Here is a 15,437-nt window from a genome sequence, read left to right as displayed (position 1 = left end):
ACTATTCACAGGACATATTATTTCTCTTATGATTTCTGGAAGACTTCTGCAGCTGAGAATATCCTAACATTCATTTTGGGTGGTAAGCAATTAAATAGTGATGGAAAACATGATGATGTATGAGCATGCACATATGCAATTCACCATGTCTCTTGTGTAACGAGTCATCTTTCACCAGACTGAATGAAGAGCCTACACAATTACACTTCGGAAAAAAAGCACTGGGCAACCCACACAGTTGCAGTGAATTGCCATGTTCCACCTCAAGTTTTACACTTACAGATGTTGCAAGCACACCGGCATGTATTTTATCTTTGGTTTAGATCCTTTGGCACAGGCTCCTCTCGGCGACACTTTGCTCCTTTACTTTTACATCACTTTCAGCCACTTTAAGTTTGCTCCACAGTCTTAACACAAGCAAATTCTAAAGTCCTTTCTGTGATCATCAGACACACAAAGTATATTACTTAATGCTGATACCCACAACAGTGTTCCACCAAAGCACAGGTGCCATGTGCTCCCACTGCATAACAGAATCAGCACCTCCCAACCCACACTCATCAACTCTTCCTTGATGTAAAACACAGTCCTTGTGGCTGATGCACTCTACAAAATGAAGATATCACAGCACACATTACAGCAACTTCTATCTTATTTTCAATTTTGCTTCCCCATAGATGTAAAGCAGTAACTGCAGTGAATTTCGTTTTCCGAACTTGAAGTATTTTATTTTTCACCCAGATACAAAAAGGCTTAAGGGACCTGCTCCTGTATTCTTAGTCACATCTTGATTATCACAAATGGACAGTCTACTATAGAGTAGATTAAATATTTACTTTCAAGACTGAGATGATAGAATAAAACTCAATATCAGCACAAAATAAAGAAAGCTTAGTGAGTAAAAAAACCTCTGGTGTTTACCAGGAAAAACCCCACCAAATTAATTTTAGCAGAGAACAGAAAATGGTAATACAATTATTTCTTTTCAGGAAATTGCATCAGCATTCATAACTGAAACTTCAAAAAATTGCATGTCTGTGTGTATAGATACTTCTTTTCTTTTTAATCAGTTTATTTCTACAGAGAAGGACTTTTGATCTAGCTTTATCAGAACTGACCCACAGGTACTCAAAAACCAGAAGAAACATTTCAACCTTTTCTGGACTATTTGGTTGGTTTGATATAAAAGATGTTTGTTTAGAGACATTAGAAACTGAATTGTTACCACTACAGATTCCAGAACATGAACAGGTAAAGTTAGTTGAAAAACCCCTCAAAAAAATACCAGTTACTAGTATATATGCAAATAAGTGCTATTTAAGTTTTTAAGCCTTTAACTCAAAATTATTTTCTCTTGTTTAAACAGTAAAAAAATTAGCAACAATGTGAATTTTCATTAAACCTTTGTTTCAAAACTTCAAAAATGTTTATCTGCACACCAATGTTTACTCCTAACTACTGTGAACATCATTGAAGTTGTCTAGTGAAAGACCATATTAACACAGGCTTTTCCTTATACTTTTATTAAGAAAAAATGACTTCATATTGAAGCTTATATAAACTTTGCAGTATGACATTAGGAAATAATACAAATAATGAAATTACATATTTACAAAACTTCAGCAAGAGCAACACTTGTATTTACTTTTAAATTTTAAATAATTATCTTCAATTCTAATGACAAACAGACACAGAAGGAGTTTGGCCCCATGTTTATATTTCAGTGTTTTGGTTTATTTTCTACCAAAAAAGCTGATATAAAAATAATGAAAAAATTAAAACTTTATAAAAAAAAATCCAGGCACATAGAAAGACTAATGTCACCCCACTCCCTCCTTAAAAGTAACAGTAAGATTTGCCAAATAGCCTCGCACCCATGTGCCAACTACAATTTAATCAAAGAAAACATACTACCAACATATTTTTCTGTTTCTCATGACTGCATAGGGTTCTGTGTTTCACTTCCATCTGCTAACTGTTTCATAGTAGTGAAGTGCAAAGTAGATGAGGTATGAGACAAATATGAAGACTTTACAATTTTATTTGGGCTTGAACCATTACTCGCCTTACACCACAAGAAACTACTTACCATGCAGTACATTATTCACAGAACAATGAGAGACAATTGAGACAAAATTACCTTTACTGATACTCCAAAAACTAACTTAACCTAAGAACTGTTATTATTACAAGAATATGAAGTCACAGAATTAGAAATAAAGTTTTTTAAAAAAATCAATGAGACCTTAGGGTAAAATGTGGTATTTGGTACTTCAGAACAAGCTGAAATTTTTCTTTAAACTTAAATCAAAGATGAGTACTCCCAATATTACACTTCTTTTTTTAAGGCAAATTCACACAACCTATAATTAAGTGGTCATTAAACAATCAAACAAAAAAACCCATAATTTAAACCAACCCACAACACTCAAAACAAATTGAAGGATATTTGATCTGCTAAACAAACACCTAAAAGCCATTTACAGTCACCTGCAGGGAATACCTTCCTAAAATATTGAGGGAGAAATTTTCCTCCAAATAAACTTCTTGCAAAAAGAGGCTACAGAATGCTCCCAACTAATTTTTTTATTATTTTTTTAAATTTCAATACTATTCTGGGTAGTTTTGGATTGGAACATATCTGCTTACCTATTCTGCTTAAATTTTTTTTTTTTTAATCAGTGCACTTCACATTATCAATCTCAGTCTCCTTCTATAAACATACCATGCTTTCTTGAAGAATAGGACAGAACTTAACTCCCAGGACTCCTTCCAAACTCATTCTCAAAAGTTGTGGCTGTTGTTGCAGTAGCAGTAGCCAGTGGAATTACACATTCCAAAACATTATTTTCGTCTCTACAATTCAAATAAGGATTTGGTACTCCAAGGTACTTTTTTTTTCAGACAGGATGTATAGATGACACAGATGTTCAAGCATCCATTTTTTCCTCTCTTCTCCCCTCAGGTGGATTTGAGTGTGTATGTTTCCCAGAAAAAAACAATCCTGTATTTTGATGGTCAAATTGATACTCTGCCATTAAAGATAATACAAACCAGTGAACAAGTAATAGGTAGATGTGAAGAGGCGTTTTCCTCAATTCGTAAAGGAACATAACCTAATGAAAGACAATTCAGTAGGCAAAGGAGGGAGGGGAGCAAGCAAAGGTAAAAGACAAACACAAGAAATCAGTAAGTTGTTAAAAGAAGAAAAAAAACCCCAGAAAGAATAATTGACTAAATCAGCTGAGCAGCTACAAGACTGGCAGAGCTGGGTAAGAACAAGCTACCTACAGCTGCCTTTTTCATTTTAGACTTAACTTCTTCCTCATGAAATACACTGTATTGCTTCACTGGCTGTTAAACTCATAGAATAGTCTAATAGTGGATCTGTAACCTAGGTCCTTTGAAGTTCAGGATTAAATGTGTCTGTCCAGTTGAACATGAATCAGCCATATGCCCCTGTACCAATTAAAGTAAATTGTCTAGTAGGTGGCATCAACACAAATGCAACTGGCAGGCAGAGGAAAGTGGTTGCAAATCCCTATTTAGTACTCTAGAGACAGCATCTTTAGAGACATGCAGTTTTGGGTTCCACAGTACAAGACACACTAGAGTGGGTTCAGAGAAGGGTCACTACAATGATTTAGTCTAGAGAAAATTATGCACAAATAAACATTAAGGGAGATGCTTCACTTAATCTCAAAATGTGAAAACAGCGAGAGGTGCTACTGTCTTCATGGATGTGATGAGTGATTACAGGGAAGACTGAATCAGACATCTTGAAGGTGCAGAGTGAGAGGACAAGAAGCCATTGTCACACACTGCAGCACATGAAAAATCAAACTCTACAGAAAGAAGAACATTTTCTCCACTAGAGTGGTTAAGACAGGTGCAGAGTAGCCAGACAGGCTGTGGAATTCAGTAGCCAGCACTCAACCCTTCACATTAATATTCAAAATCCAGCTGAACAAGGCACAATGTATCTAGTCTAAATCTTAAGCTGTCCTTGATTTGAGTAGGAGGTTGGACTCCATGAACTCCAGAGATCTCTTTCAACTCAAGATTATTCTACAGTTCATCCCTATTTGTTGATATCCCTCATTCTGTGCTATGATGGAAGCAGTTATCAAAAAGGGCAAAATTCCTGCCAGAACTTTTCAATCAACTTTATATCATCTAATTCTTCCAGTGGGATGCACTTGATAAGAAAGGATGAATAGCTGTGCTCTCAAAATGAGCATTCTGCCACTACCTTATCATCTTTACCACCAAGCTTCTGCCACAGAGTTGCCTCCACACCAACAGGTGTTTCCAAGCTCAGTAAGAACTCAGTTCAATCTTCAAACTGCACAGGATTCACACCAAGAGCATAAATACTTGCTCCTCATAAATTACATGATTCTTTCAACTACAGAAACTATATGCGCTAGACAGAAAAAAAGGATGGATAAATTGTAAAATATGCATATGGACATCTCACGTCTCACTTCACATAGTTCCAGTTATTTTGAGGTGTGCTTGTTTTTTCTTTTGAGTAACTATTTTAAGTTCTCAAGGATGCTACTCTATCAGCAGGTGAAAGTGAAAAGAAAATGAACAGGCACAATATCCAGCTTGAAAGAAGTGTAATGATTAGTACAAAGATGGCTCCTCAGCTAGTGATGCTTCTAAACAATACTACATGCTAATGCAGTGTCACTTACTGATGAAAACCAAATTTCTGCTCATTAGTATCTCTCCATCTCAGCTATTTTGTCGTATCTCCTGAAAAACAGAACTTTGTTGGTAGGAATATGAGTATCCTTCATCTTTTGTGTTACATATAGAGATTAGGTGAAAAGTTTAGTTGTTTAAGAAAAACAGCAGAAGGCTACATACTCTCTGCACATGTGGAGATTGGAAAATTTCTGTCCTAAACTGGCAAACCCAGATGACTATCAGAAGATGGGATCTATTTAGTTAGTTAGGTGAACCCTCAGCAGGGTTGAAGCCCTGAACTTCAGCCTGTTGTGACACTGTAAAGTGAAATAGCCTTATCAATGTCTTTCTACAGTTCCCAATGTGGTAAATACTATTCAGAAATCACCTTCATCAACAGTTACCAATGAAAGCCTATCCCCATGATGCTCAAAGTGCATTCCCCTGGCAATGCAAAGGCCTATACAGAAGCCTCCCAAATAGGAACATTTCCAAATTGTACAGAAATACTTCAAAGTCTTCAAAAACATTTAGCATACTGAGAAGCAAAAAGCTTTCCTGCCTCCGGGGGTGAATGATGCAACGAAACATCTGCTATATTGACCATCACTGAGGCTGGGAACATTTGCTTCAGGTCAAGATTACCTTTTTAGCTGCACTACAGGGAGAGATCAGGAACTCACTATTGCAATAGGCTGGATAAAAAAATCCACTTGGCTAAAAAGTCCCACACTGCGGGACTCCTATTACTTTAAAAGAGACAAAGAGCAGACTAATTTAAGAACTGCATGTTCAGGATCCAGGCTGAACAATGGAAGGAATTCAGGTCTGAGGAAAGCAGCATTCCCTCTCCTTGGAAAAATGCCCTGAGAAGACCAGGGAGTCCTTGAAGGAGCACTGTGAAACCCACTATTAGACATTTGGGACACTTCAGGCTAAGCCAGGCCTGAGTCAGTTGAGCTGGTACAGGAAGCCACTCACTTCGTGAAACTGCCTGGAGGAGAACTTTGGCTGCTGCCTTACTGATCCTGCTGCTGGCTCTCAAAGGATTTGGAGAACAGGTAAACAGGATCAGAGAAACATAATAAGAATCCCAAGAACCAGTCTACAGTATGATGTCTTCTCTGCAAAATGGGGATCATAATGTCTCCAAACTCAGCTGTTATCCAGATACATATCACTTACTCAGAGACATGCTGCAGAATGGATTCAAATATCCCACAGACCACACTGAGCTCTGCAATGATGATCTATCTTCTTCTACTCCCTTGTAAGGACCTCAAACTCAGACTGCTGTTGTCTCACTACTTGTCTCCATCACAATATTGTCCTAATGGTTGGACAGGGTAGATTTTAGATCCTGAGATGAGACTTTTTTTATCTAGAAAGATACATATATGTACTTACCTATCTTATTAGCTCATTACCTTGGCTGGTAGCTTTTGTCTTTAAAATTTATTCCAGAAATTTATGGTATTGAATATTTTTATATCAGTCTCATAAAGAACAAATAGCATGTTAAATACTGTTGCAGTCCAATGCAACTCTTCATTAAAAAAATAATGCACATTTTATATGCTTTATGTTTTTAGGTAAAGTATTGATCTACTGTATTGATCATGTCCATTTTAAGCCACTGCTCTAAACTCAAAATATTACTCCATATTGTCACACTAGAATGTCATCATCTTCATGTTTCTAGCAAACAAGTAAGAGTTCAATTTAATCCATACAAGCCACCCCATTTGAAAAAGTTACATCACTCTGTTTTTACTTCACAGACTAAGACTTCGCTAATTTTATAGTGAACTTGGTTCTTAAAACTGTATTTGTACAATTCAAATGGAAAGAAACCAAATGGCTTTTCTCCCACTAACAAGGGCTTGTGTAACAGCACACTGCACTTTGTTACTATACCAGTGTTTCGACTTTCATCAGTCTCCATGCCAGTAAAAAGACACAATAAAGGAATTCAGACTCAGTTAAGGCTTACTGTGCTCTTTTCAAACAGAAGAGTAAGGGTGTTGCTAAAGCCACAAGAGAACATTTGTAGCAAAGTTTTTACCGCTGCTAAATAGTATGCTAATAGTAAAGCTTCGAAGGAGAGAGTCAGGAGTGGCCATGCTCAGAGGATGATTAAGATATGCATCAGATGTATGAAAAATGGAGCAGGAAATTCAGGAATGAAAAAAGTGGCAATCTCTCTGCCACTCCAGAGCAACTTCATTACAGTCATTTACTAAGGGGTGGGTAGAAGTAATCCCTTTCCAGTATTTACAACTTCACTTAACTTTAGCACAATGCTAAATTAATCTTACCCAAAAGCTAAGACAATCTTGTCTTCCAAAGAGCTTTTCAAAAGGATATTTAATTCTTTTAAAAAAATAATTTTTAAATGTCAGGATTTTTATTATGCCAAAATAATTTACACCTACGTATTTACACCTACACAATAGGATATTTAACTAGAATTTGGCAAGTATTTACCAGCGCTCATCTGGGTACATAACACACAAATGCAAATACCTCAGAGGAAAAACGGAGCTGATGTATTTTCTTAAAAAGAAATAAAAAGAGAAAAAGTGTTTGTTAGATTTTGAGTTTTTTGAAAAGTGTGTGTGTATGTCTGTGTGTGTAGATTGACATGCAATATTTTAATGCCTCTATTTAAATGGCATTGAGGAAAGGACAGCTTCACCTATTTACATGCAAACAAATATTTCAGACCTCCCCACTACCACTTCCCTTGACACAATTCAAACAATGAATATGCAAATCAAGAACACCTGAAAGCAGAACTCCAATCTACCTAGCTCAAGAAACGTAACCATAATTGTTGTATCCTTTATTTCTCTTTTTTCTCCTTCATCTGATCTCCTCTCCCCTCTTCCTGCTGATCTCAATGCAAAAAGGTGGAGTTCACAGTGGCCTGTAGACATTTGAAGGTGCTGGAGAGAAGACACGTGTCTCCTTCTACAGTTTTCCTACTCTCCTTCCTTCTCAGGAGGAGGAGGACACGTTCAGAAGGTATCAGAAAGCAAAAAGTTGAGCTGTGTGTCCTCCCAGAACTGCCATTGCTCCTGCCACATGCAGCCAGGCAGAGAAAGAGGAAAGCTGGGCATCAGGCACATCTCTTGCAGGGGAAATGTGGGCAAGAACATGAAGGCCTCAGAGCAGTGGGCAGCCTTTCAAAGCCCAGAAAACAACAGAATTTGTTTTCCTTTCACTGAAAATACAGAAACAGGATGGGATTCAGTTTCCCATCACTGCACAGGGCTCTCATGGTGCCAGTGTCACAAGTGATGCAGTTTTTCAGGCAGGTGGCCACTGCAGGAGGGCTCAGCAACACCAAATGGAATTCAAAGCTTTGCTTTCAAATGTAATTCACTCCTTATTTACAGGGGGGAAAAAAAAAGCAAAAAAGAAGTAGTAAGGAAAATACTCTTACCATCTGACACAGCTGGTCTTAGTAAAGAGAGTAAGAGGAAACTTTCATGCTAGAAAATCTCTGACATTTAATATTAAGGCCATAAAAAACTCAGAAAGTACCCTAGGTGTTGAGAAAAACAATGTGTAACCCACCAAGATCTTCCAATACAGGCAGAACCTGAGGTAAAATCTTAACTCAAGTCTAAGCACAGAGCCTAGTGAAAGCATTTCCCTTCTCTCCAGCCAGAGTTGCTTCATATCACAGCTGCAGTGGAAGGAGCCTTTCAAAAAACCACAGCGATCGGGACCAGAAAAGGCCACTACAATTTTTGGCTTCTCAGCAAATGCAGGAACTGATAAACAGCACAATTTCCAGCTTCCCTACAGAGAAGTAAGGTGTTCTGCAGCATGGTGAGCAAGCAGTGAATGCTGTATAAGATGTGCAAGAAGTAATTAATAAATATGTGTCATTGTCCAATATGACATCTGGTGCGAGTCTCAGGTTTTCTGCATTTCTGCTCAACAGGAAATGTTTTGTTTTGGTGACTGTAGTGCCTCCCTCTCCTTGTTTCTGATTTTATCCCTGTTTATCATTTATAAGAGTGCCTCAAACTTTACTTCACCCTTTGAATTGCGACTACAAAGTTAACAATTGATTATGATTCTAGTACAAGATAAACATGCAATCTACAGAAGAACACAATTCTGTGAATATTATTTTATGCTACATTTCAGCAACAACAAAAAAACCAGAAATTTGTTTCACCATCAACTCATAATGTTTTCATATAGCACTGTGTTGGGCCCACATATGCAAGACATTCAGTAAGTATCAGCTACTGTGATTAAAAACAAGGTTACTGCAGCCTGTACTGGATACCACAGGAAGGGGACAGAGGAAAGGGTGGCTAATCTAATTCACACAAAGGAGCAAAGGTCACAGATGGATCATTACCTCTCAAAGACAAGAAGCAATTACTTCTATAACAAAGATGAATTTCAACATTAACAACAATTCCTTTTACAGTGTACGTCACAGAAAAACAGTAAGAGCTTTTTAACATTATTATGGTCAATACTCACACACATAATAAAAACTTAAACATGATTTTATTGTTTACTGAACCTTCCCTCCTTCAGACAATTTTGTAATTGCCCTTTCTGAGCTACTCCTTTTCTATTTTTTTAAAACTGCTTACAAACTTACTGTTGCAGAAACCTAGTGCTTCTGATTGATAATCTATTAAATGCATGCTCCAGGTATTGGTAAAGACCATACAATATCTTACATGTTATAGTAGTAAAGAATTAATGAATTGGTTGTACATCTAATTCTACAATATCTTGGCAGTTTATTCTGCAGTCACAGATAAGTCTGTGACTCTTATTCCATGAGGATCTTTCTCTCTTGATGAAAAGTTCAGCAAGAAGTAGACCTAAGAGTATACACAATACAAAAATTACTGCTGTAGAGAGGCAATATCAGTTTTTATATGCCTAATATATCAATTTCCACATTTTACTGAGTAGGGCAGATGGTGAGATCGAGGTTCTAAAAGAGCTATTGAAAGCCATCGTGTCTTAATCTGTTTCTCTAATATTTTGAAAAATTGAGGTTTAAAGTGTATCCAGACATAGTTTTCAGCTTAATCTCCCCTGAGCCGGGCAGCCTTACTTGACACAAACCTCATTACCTATGCATTGTAAATACTACCTATATAATGTCATCATATGCAAGAGCTGCACAACTTCCAATTGCTATTTACAATGTCTGCTTTCAGGACACAAATCTTACTAACTCTTTTAGAAAAAAAACTCTCATGCTCTGTAAAATAGAGACAACACTACAAGCCATTTACATGCCTTTAAAACCCTCCTTCTAGAACTCCAATGCTTCTCCATTGTTCTCAATCTTTTTAATGCAGTTCTTTTGTTTTTTTAAATTGTCTCTCACTTATATACCAGAAAGATCCTATGGTAGCCACGAAGGTCATCTGAAATCTGTTGACAAGAATGGGGATGAACCAAGAATGGGTAGGTTTTGTGGAAAAGAGGGTTATATGGAAAAAGAGAAGTTGACATCATCTGTCACATTAACACTATGTAAGGGGAGACCAAGTCACATTACTCACCCATGCTCATCTTAATAGGTAAATTTTCTCTGCTTGCAGCCTCCACAAGGTGTCTCCTGGCCTCCATCACAGCTTCCTTTTGTTTGAGGTTCATGAAGGACTCCCAGAGAGCTTTGGCAGCTGGATCACTATAAGAAAATAGAACGGTTACACTAAACATTGCTTGAATAATGGAATAAACTTAAGACAACATTTATATTTTGAGATTAATGCTTCTACTTATTAATCTCTCAGGTGGGCAGGATACAAGCAAAAATAAAGTGATATAAATGCTTGATTATTCTTAGCAGAACAGTTGCTACAGTTTTACAGAAAAGCTAGATTTTTTGGTACCAATTATAAAGCATTAAAATTCACACATAATAAATAAGCATGTCATTCTAAGAGTAATCACTATTGTTCAACAATGAGAATATCAGAAACAGACCAAATTTCTTCAGTTACTAAAAAGCCGTGAAAGGATGGGTTCTAACTTCCCCCATGAGAGTTTATATCCCGAAGCTGGTATGTCAAATGCTGAAGGCTGTTGTCATAATTTTGATGAACTACTGTCACTTTGGGCTTCATGGATTGTCCATATGTGAAACGAATAATCCATAGAAGAAATTAACTGTCCTTATCATTTCTTTAATTACAGATTTCCTTTTTGTTGTTGCTGCTACTAAACTTAAATTAGGCATTTGTGTAGCTCATTTGCACTCAGTTCCCTGTCAATCATCTCTTTGCTCCAGGACAAATCATCTCTTTGCTGCATTTGTTGCTAGTGTGAACGAATTCAGTGTTCTTTTAATGGCAGGGGAGGATAAGGTAGGAAAATCCCTTGCTTGGGGCTAAAGTCACACATTGGGATTAATTTTGCTGATTTTTTTTTTAATACACTTTTTGTTTTAAAGGAAAAGCTTCCCTCTGTGTTTTCCTCAGGAGACATTTAACTCCTAAAGACATTTTGATGTCATTTACAACATGCTTATAAACATGCCAAAACAAGAAATCCCTAATAATTCATTTGATATACATTCCAGAGCAGCTGTTCTTATGTTCTGCTGCAACAGCAGGATTGTATTTAGCAAATCTGTGTTGTCTCCCAAACCAGGTAAGAGGACCACCAAATCCCATTTCTGACATCCAAGCAACGCACATTCTCTGTCAAAGCCTGAGCGGGTGGAACACCTGTGGGAAGAAGGTTGCATTACCCTTCTTTTTAGCTAATCACAAATGAATAAGAAGTGCAAATTTCACCCTACTACCATGGTTTAAAGAAAAAATAAATTAAACGGCCTAGCACAGTCTTTCCATTTTTCTTTCAGACAGTGCAATTCAACCTCCTTCTAGAAACAGAGGCAGGAGGCAACAACTCCAAAAAACAGCTGGGGTACCTGCAGCAGCTCCCTCTACTCCATCGCCAAGTATGATCTGAGCACTTATGCTGTGACTTTTCATGGGCAGCAGCTCCAAGGAGTTTCTTCACAAGGAAAACTACAGTGATGTGTAACATAAAGTTGTGCAAGAAATGAGATTTCCAAAGCAACTAGATGCTTCAATACAATAAAAAAATTCTTTATGGAAAGAATTGTCAAGTATTGGGACAGGCTCCCCAGGGAAGTGCACTTTGTGATATGGTTTAGTGGGCATGGGAGTAACAGTCAAAGGTTGGACTTGATGGTCTTGGAAGTCTTTTAATAGCTCTCTTTCTGTGATCCTCAGGTATGCCATTTTTACAGATTATCTACTCAATCTACTCACCACCCAACATCACTTGCAAATGCACTGTATTGATCCTGTTCACATCACATTCACAGGGTATGTCTTGCTGTCATTTACAACTCTGCCTGAGGTTTGGATTTTATAAGCCCACTGTGTTGCCTGATAATTAATCCCTTTCTGAACATACAGTTCCAATATCAAATCTATAGACATCAGGAACTGGACCAGAAACAGCATGAAGCCAGGTTTAAAAATACTTTTTTCTATATTTGGAAGAAAAAAAAGTCAAGCTTCTGTTTCAGATCTTTAACCAGTTCTCATTCTCACAATTCTCTTCATCACCATAAATGTAAGCACAGAGTCTCACACAAACAAGATACCAGAAGTTAAACCTTTCAAACAAAGGAAAACAAGCAACATAAGGAAGCTAAAATAAAAACCTACCAGATTTTGCTAAGGTTTTTGCAGTCTCATCTTCCCTCACTCCTATTACTTTATAAAGATATTTAGCAAACAGCGAAATGTGGAAAACTCATCCTAAAAGCATCTACAGATGTCAATAAAAAAGAGTGCATGTGGTAAGGTTACACCATTTTTCCATAATCTTTGCTTGCTGCTCTCCCTTTTCACCCCATGTGTGGATCAGTCCTGTCACTTCAGAGGGCAAGGTCTTTGAAAGCAACATCGATTCATCACTACCACAAGTCCCTGTTTCAGCTGGTACTTCTACTTGTTAATAAACTATAATACTGCTCCAAAATAACAGACCCATTATTTTAAACTACAGTAATTCCACGACTATAAGGCATACCCTTTTGACTAAAATTTTGGCCCAAACCCAGAAGTGCACCTTATAGTCTGGTGTGCCTTATATATGGACAAAGTTTGGAAATTTGCCAACCCCGAAGTGGGAGTCGCGAGCCAAGCGGGGAGCTGGCAGGGCCGCGGCTGCTGGGTGGAGGCGTGGCCTCGGCCAGCAACCACGTGGGGGGAGCCGGTGGCAGATCCTCGCTAAAAAAAAAAAAAATTGTGCCTTATAGTCCGGGGTGCCTTATATATGGGCAAAAGTTCATAAATTTGCTGACGCCCGGAAGTGCACCTTATAATCTGGTGTGCCTTGTAGTCGTGAAATTACTGTAAATAAAAAAAAAAATAAAACAAAAATTAAGAATGAGTCATACTAATGCTTTAAGAAAACAAAAAAAGGAGAGGGGTGTGGATTTGCTTTTTGCCTTATGTATTCTTTCTTCTTCCTTTATCCACAGTAAGTTTTTCTTTAATCCCAAGGACCAAAGTTTGCAGGATCCCTGAGGGTTGCTTTAATATACCAAATCTAACAAAAAGCAAAACAACTATGGTACAGTCTTAAGGGAGATGAGTCAACCACACTCCTGTATACTCCATCTCTGTCATCCAGAGTTTCTGTAGACATTTTCCTTCCCACTGTTTTACAGAATACTTAGTGGTTTAGGAATCATATGTAACTATATATAAGCAGGAAGAGGTCAATGTATATCAATAGCTAACACAGTCAACTGACTAGGTCAATCCACAGAAAACAATTTTAAGCTCAGTCATTCTTTTTTTTTTAATATAATAGGGGAAAAGAGCCACAAAAGTACTTCTATTTTTTCTCATGCTAACACTTTTCCTGTTCCCCCTCTATCACCCTTTCCAATAAAGGTTTTTGCTTTGAAAAACACCCACTCTTAACCTTCATCAGTGACAAGACAGGAATGACTGCTGGGAATGAATCAGTAGGACACAGTACAGGGCTCTGGTGTTGCCTCTTGCCTGATCTGAGAAGTTACCACAACATTTTCCTTTTAGAGATTTCTAACACTTGGAAAATATATTATCTTATCTCACCCTTTCGGGGGAAACATTTGTCTGCAACTGCTTTCCAGCTCTTGTCATGGTGCTCTTCCCCTCCTCTTTTTCCCATCTGCAGTTCCTCTGCTTTGGTGCAAATGGCCCAATCCAGTGACACTGATAATCAGTGATTTCTATGGAATCCAGCACCCCAATTCAAATTTCTCCCTCGTCTTCCCAAGAACTATGTATTGATTTTACACATTATGTAGTCAACCTCTGCACTCTGAAGGTAGCTCTCTGAAATGAAACAGTTTTGGGTTTTTTTTAAATATTCAATGTATTAAAAAACCCTTAAAAGATATTGTCTGAATGATGATGCTTTGCTTAAGAAAAAATAAATCCTTTATGATTACGCAAAAGCTCAGGAATTCAAAAACACCCTACAAAATAAATGTCACAAAATTAGGTAAATATTACAGTACACAGTTCTGTACACTTCTATCACAGAATATTTTGTAGGGCACAGCAAGTCTCACAAAGAGAAGCAATCTCTAAAACTCAGGGCCTCTCCAATAAATTAGCTTCACAAGGGTAGAGTTTTGCTCACAGATTTGATATCCTGTCCATTTCTTTTATCACTATAGTCATTGTATTGTACCTAATCAACCAGATATATCAGAAAACAGAATTTAATAAAACAAGTGTAGCAGTAATCTGGTAGAAAATTTATTAAACAAAAATATCACATTAAGTCCAGAGAAAAAGCAAAAGTCTTTGAAAAGTCCCATTGGATACATTTATACCATTCAATTTACATAAAGCAATCTTTGACAGACATCTCATAATTGTAAATTTGTCCCTTTCCCTCATACACTATTTTTTAAATGAGATACTCTCTGTTCCAAGACTAATTAAAATTTAACTGCATATAATATGTACTTTAAAATGACAATGAAAAAGATTATAAAGAAAGAGGGAGAAATCCAGACAACTAAAAGATGCAGCTTCCCCACTTCTGGTATTTGCATGCCAGTTTTCAAAGCTGAATGATGAAGACAGAGAAAAGGACCAAGTCATCAGATCCATAGTCTATGTGAATCCTAAAATAAGACATCAGCTGGCAATAGTGCCAGGAACAAGGTGCTGATGAGAACCAGTCAGAAAGACTGGGATGTCCCACGCTGACTAAAGCTTGATGCAGGTGCTCCAAAGCAGCTCCAATTTGCAGCCTCCAGAGGCACACTTTCTCCAATTAAAGATAGTAGAGATGGAAAATAAAAATTAGCAATAAAATTATTTAGCCATGAAGTGGCTAATTAGCTGGCTTCTCAACTTTATAATATCCAAAGGAAAGACCACAAAATTAAATTGGCTGTTTACAAGATGCAGGGTGAAGAAACCAAAATCCTGAGAAGTATAGGGTACAGTATGGTAAGCAGTTCTTTTTGTGATAGTGCACTAGCTTCAGCAAAACTCACTGTGGAGGAGCTTGCTGTCATTCCCATGGAACTCCTTTCAGCAATGTGTTTTGATAACTAAACTAACTTGTTTTATCTGGACATTTACAGGTTGATTATCAAATGCATAATCTTGCATCTCTTAAATAATTTTAAGTTATTCTCTTGATCTGGTCCAGTCCTGCAAGGACAACACTGACAA

The 15,437-nt window shown here is 37.3% G+C and overlaps 1 protein-coding gene across 1 annotated transcript in view; it reads right to left on the bottom strand.

Moving 5' to 3' along the window:
- SCFD2 (sec1 family domain containing 2) overlaps positions 1-15,437 on the bottom strand; it is a 198,086-nt gene that overhangs the window by 153,209 nt on the left and 29,440 nt on the right. The window contains exon 3 of the mRNA XM_033060195.2: positions 10,260-10,387. Coding sequence (XP_032916086.1) covers positions 10,260-10,387 — 128 coding nt within the window. The remainder of the gene's footprint in view (positions 1-10,259; positions 10,388-15,437) is intronic.

The sequence above is a fragment of the Catharus ustulatus genome, chromosome 5 (assembly GCF_009819885.2).
Source record: "Catharus ustulatus isolate bCatUst1 chromosome 5, bCatUst1.pri.v2, whole genome shotgun sequence".
In the NCBI taxonomy this organism is placed as follows: Eukaryota; Metazoa; Chordata; class Aves; order Passeriformes; family Turdidae; genus Catharus; species Catharus ustulatus.
Note: the sequence above shows the minus strand (reverse complement) of the source record. Positions and strands in the feature narration are given on the sequence as shown.